Below are 5,758 nucleotides of genomic sequence, written 5' to 3'. Positions count from 1 at the left end.
AAAGAAATACTTTACTAGTCGACAAACTGAGCGCTGAAAACGACGTCAATATGAAGACTAGTAAGTAAAAATTATAAAAAAAAACTCTTTATTTTAAAACAAAAATTTGAGAAAATAAAAAAGAAGATATAAAGTGGTGGCCTTGCTGTTTAAAGCAGTTCTTTTCAAGTTTGAGGGATATCAGTGATAATTTTTAATTGTGGTACCCAGTGCGAAAAACAGTGATGAATCAAGAATGTGATGGTATGAAAAGTGAGGTTTTGGTTGTGGTGCTAATTGAGGATGTAAATGTGTTATGGTGGATAAGTATTTTTAATGGGGCACGTATCAAAAGATAAAACAGATTATTATTAGATTAATTAGATTATTATTATTATTAGATTATTTTTACGAACTAAAAGAAGTTAACTAAATCAATGAAGAAATAATATACATCATGCAACTTTATTCTTAAGACATGACCATGATTATCTTGGTGATAAGTTCATAATATGGAAAGGAAGTTAAATGATTGTGTAATAAACATGGTCAATACATAAAATAATAACATGGTAACAGATCTACATCCTGCTTACTTACAAAATATTGATAATAATAATAATTGGCCATTATGATGAGAGGACATTAAAGTGTTTTGTGAACATGAAACATTTTCAGAATTTTCGTTTTCACTGGAGAGCATACCAAGGCAGAAGGGGTTTGGATGTCTGTCGCTCAAATTTGGAAGTATCGCCTCTGCTTTGATTCTTATTGTGAGTATGGATATTATGTATACGAGTAAATAACTAATAATATATAATAATAGCTCCCACACCACTCGGTGGCCGGTTTCATTAAAACCAGGCCAGCTACGCAGGAGTAATTGTATAGTGCCCAAGTGTGTGCGCAGTATACAAGAGCACTCTCTATTCCTTTATTCTCATAACCCAGTGGAACGGAAGACCGACACAACCGGCGAGAGATCAGGCGCAGGACCGACTTTTTACATGCCCATCCGACGCATGGATCATCTTACTTGTCAGACAATCAGGTGATCAGCCTGCATTGTCCTAATCAAACTTGGAAATAACATGTTTCCAACGCGGGAATCAAACCCACGACCTCCGAGTCAAGAGCCGCACTCTATACCACTAGACCACGGAGGCGTTAGTTGGCGGAGGCGTCGAAATAACTAATATTTTAATGATAATATCATAATATCTCCGACGACGTTGATGATGATGATGGTTTTTTGAAAGCAATCCAGCTGGACGTACAAGTGTTGTATAAGCAGCATACAAAAGTTATTTTATATTATGTACCATCGAGTAAATTGATTCCTAGGCAGTTGACGGACCTACGTCACTTGGTCGGCTTATGTCAATAATTCAATGTTAGCTGTGGGTCGGTCGGATGAGTTTGACTTAACGCGACTGAATTATGCAGGTTAGCCATCTGCCTAGGAATCAACTTCTCTGATAGTACTTACAGTAAGAATCCCGATCCTTATCCACTTTCGTATCGCCGTGAACATTAGCGACGAGAAACTGGCGAGAGATCAGACATAATACCAAAACTTGGCGAGTACACTACAACACAACACAACATTAATTAATAGGATACAATTAATAATATTGTATTTAAATTACCCTGGCCTTGGTGCGAAAAACCTATACCTATACTTACAAAGATAGCAAAAAAAAGGATATGGGCAAATAGCCCATAGACGGCCCAAAAAAAAAATACTTTGCGTGTACCATCGATGCATAATAATATCTGTCTTGTCATGGTGATCAGTCTGATGTCGATGTCCTCACCAAACTTAAAGGTGCTCCCTCACCGCGAGCATTTACCAGTATAGATTCGTTTTGAGCATTACATTACAATACTATCTCTCTAACTGACAGCATTCTCATGTAATGTAACATTCGACTGTGAGCATTCCATAGCTAGTTGATGTTACAAGTTGTATCAAAATATTACGATTACAAACTGTATTATTTACACGGTGCGCATTGCAATTCTCGGCTCTGTAACGTTACATTACAAGCGAATGCTCCCTATGCACCTTAAAAATAATTTTATTACGGAAATAAAAAGGCGATGATCAAGTTTCTATGCATCCCCCATTGATTATACTAACATATTGTAATATTTTGTGTCTATCTGTCTATGCATAAAAATACATTGCTAAAACTATTCTTTTCAGCTGTACTCAGTATTCGCGATCGCCCAATGTCTGGCCGCCCTCAACGTCCTGCCTCCCCACTGGAGCAGCGACAACGTGGAGGTGACATTGCTGTACACGCTGGTCATCGGAGTGACCATCTCTCACACTCTCACGCTGTTCCTCAGCACGCTTATGCTGATTGGAGTACTGCGGGTAGGTGCTTTCTTAAAGTGTTAATTGTATGTATGTTAGTTTATAAGGTATTTATAATATGGGCCAAGATGCCTGAGTTAAATAAATAAATAAATAAAGTCTTCTCCTTGAAGAATCTATATTAAGCATATTATTGCATAAGCACTTTACATCGGTAAATATCTCCCATAGGCGACGGTGTTCTTTGGCACTCTCATGCGGATGCATAGGTACAGCAGCTGTTGGCTCATGCTTATGCTGGGTTATCTACTTTAGAGTTTAGGCATCCTCGTTCGAACATTATTTGAACCTCTGACAGAATGTTAATACAAACGACATAATAGTAATTTTATGGAGCCTTCGTGATAAAATATATTTTATGGGGCCGCAGGTTCCACTAGCAGTAGATTTAGCTGACTGCAGAACTATATACGTAATTTGAAACTTGTCTTTGAATTTTGGCAAAATATAGATATCTTCAAAACTTTTTATTAAAGAAAAACACAATGCATTAGCCAAGTAATATAAAATATCTTGCAATCTAGATTTTGTTTACAGTAATACGATAAATTTAAATATTTAAGGTTCTTCACACCTACTAATAATACCTACGAATAAACTCATTCTCACTTTCCAGGAGAAGTCCAGGTTTATCAAGCCCTGGGTGTTATGGACCACCATCCAGGTGTCAGTCTCTCTACTTCTGTTCATCTTCTTCAGCACCATGAGCATCGTCAACCATTCACCTGATAATTCCCTGCTGCTTTATGTGGTGGAGTTCTTGGGACTAAGTGAGTAGATTGTTTAAAAAATTATCTAGGAACAAAATTTTTGGCTTATGGATTTGGTTCATGGATTTTTAATAAATTGAGGCCAATCATCACTCACACTAAGAATCACATGTACTTCCTTAAAGATTTTTTAGTTTCTACGTATATTATGTGCAGGAGAAAATGCATATCTAAATGTGAAACATAATAATAACTAATTAACGGCCGTTCCCATTATTTGATCTATCTCTGGTATATTAACTTTATGGTTTTTCCACACAGTACAAAATGAATTAATTAATATACTTACCTACTTATTTATAATAGCGAAGACGCACAACTTCAACTTAACATTAAATTAAAACCCCTTCATATTTCTAATAGCAATATGTCAATTCCAGTGATTCGCTTCTACATGCTGATGATTGTGTCGAGCTACTACAAGCAGCTCGAGGAGGAAGGCTCGGAGACAGAGAGACTCAGGCAGCTTATCAACAACGAGCTATGGTACAACTCCGCTTAGCGGCTAAACACCTGATTATATAAGCACTGTAAAGAAGAGCTACTACAAGTGCCTGGTTTTTGACTGAAATGTATCTATTCATAGTGCCGAATTTATATTTTTAAAGACTGTAGGCCACTTATTTCCGCCGCCCCATGTATGTACAAAATATGCCGGCTCTCTATGGACGCTGCTGCCCCTAATTAGGCCGCGGTCTATACGGCCTATATATAAATCCGAGACTTTTGATTGGTTAGCTTCAAAATAGTACTTAATCAACAATGCTACAAAACTTGAGAAACTGGGAGAGAACTAAATAATTCTGTTGTGATAAAATAAACTATGACGTTTGCCGCATAAATTGTCCAAAATTTTGTGACTAGTTTCGTGGTTTAAACCATATAGGATGGTGTTGTGTGGAATAAAAATAAATTTGTATTTTATCCTATTTATGAATTTGTACAGATGCGTACTTAGAGGTATCTTATTTAAATGTTGTGATATTTTTGTATCTTTAATAAATAAATTATTGTAATTAAAATAACGGTCTATTAAAAGAACAAGAAACCTTCTTGTAATATTTCTTGTGCGATTGCAAAATAAAGAAATAAGTTTATGCATTTTCAATGCAGAGCATATTAAACTATGTTTTAATTTTTTAGGAGTACCACAATATGAAACGAAAATGGTTCTCATATATAAAATTATAATATTCAATAAGTATCTAAAAATATTTTATTACAGGCAAGTTTATCTACTCGTAAATATACACGTCTATATTACAATAAATTATAAACAAAATATACATTCTTCATAACTGGTGACTCACAGGCAGTATTATGAAGAATTTATTTTCTTTATCCCCCCGTATAAAAATATTTAATCTAATTTGTAAAATCACATTAAAGGCACTATCATTAACAAAATCTTAGGTAGGCAACTAGTAAATTGATTGAAAACATACTGTACAGTTTTTTTTACTTTTAAAATAACATGCAATGACTATCACAGCATTAAAGTTATTTGTTGTTAAATTTCCTGCATAAATTCAAACTCTTTATTGTTTGAACTCTCAAATTAAGATAAATTGCATATTATTATTATTTTTAATCCAGATTCGAGAGAAGTATAATATTATGTTTCTACTATATCGACAATATTAGAACAATTTGTGACTCTAATACTTTTGCCAGTTTTAGTTTTGTCAGTAGGTCAATTTTTGTCACATATCAGCCCAATAATTACATTAATCTTGGTTACAGCTGTCCTTACCAACTTTAGTTTCTCTCTCTTGTTCTTGATATATAGACAAACAAGTAACAAAACAAAGGGATAAAACTTTAGGGAATGTACGCGTGCCCTATATATAGAGTTCATTGTAGAGCTCGACAAGGCTTTAAATAAACGTGGCGAAAAAAGGAACTAAAGCTGCCATCATACAAAAACGTCATATTTGACAGTTATCACTTGAGGCGGTACCCACAATTCGCCTAACATTCCTGCATCGCGCTATCGAAGTTTCGGAGAACGGCAAGATATATACAACGTCTGAAATGACGTCAGTGGGCTTCGGCCTGACCGAGCATGCTATCTCGCTCGGTCGGAAGATCTTCCTTTTCGGCCGCCACGAACAACGTTAAATTGGTGACCACCGACAAGAACACGCATCCTTCTGGACATCAATCATCATCAACACTCCCCGCCCATCCGCACCACGTCAGCAGACATCAAGCATAACCTCCTCGACCATAAGCCGCGTTAGGCTTCCGCGCCGGTCGAACACGTGTCTGGCTTGAACGGGGCAGCCATAGGCTACAACGACCGGTCAGCAAGCAGAGCACGGGGTCCCTCCCCTGGTCATTGCACGCGTAGCTTAGGCCCACACCTGACAACACAAGCGCATCGAAGAATACCACAGGTCTTCGGGGGGGAGTGATGTGGCGGTACCCACAATTCGCCTAACATTCCTGCATCACGCTATCGAAGTTTCGGAGAACGGCAAGATATTATATACAACGTCTGAAATGACGTCAGTGGGCTTCGGCCTGACCGAGCATGCTATCTCGCTCGGTCGGAAGATCTTCCTTTTCGGCCGCCACGAACAACGTTAAACACTTATCCTTTACCAGCAGCGCCCCCGCCCAC

The 5,758-nt window shown here is 37.2% G+C and overlaps 1 protein-coding gene across 1 annotated transcript; it reads left to right on the top strand.

Annotated features, from left to right (window-relative positions):
• On the top strand, positions 1–4,128 carry LOC121734663. The gene is made up of 5 exons (XM_042125263.1): positions 1–60; positions 658–752; positions 2,189–2,362; positions 2,979–3,132; positions 3,513–4,128. Exons 1-5 carry the CDS (start codon positions 51–53, stop codon positions 3,632–3,634), a joined length of 555 nt encoding a protein of 184 aa, XP_041981197.1. The 5' UTR covers positions 1–50; the 3' UTR covers positions 3,635–4,128.
• Positions 4,129–5,758: the final 1,630 nt, after the last annotated feature.

The sequence above is a fragment of the Aricia agestis genome, chromosome 16 (genome assembly GCF_905147365.1).
Source record: "Aricia agestis chromosome 16, ilAriAges1.1, whole genome shotgun sequence".
Classification (NCBI taxonomy): Eukaryota; Metazoa; Arthropoda; class Insecta; order Lepidoptera; family Lycaenidae; genus Aricia; species Aricia agestis.
The sequence above is the reverse complement of the archived record's forward strand: the minus strand, read 5'-3'. Positions and strand labels throughout refer to the sequence as shown.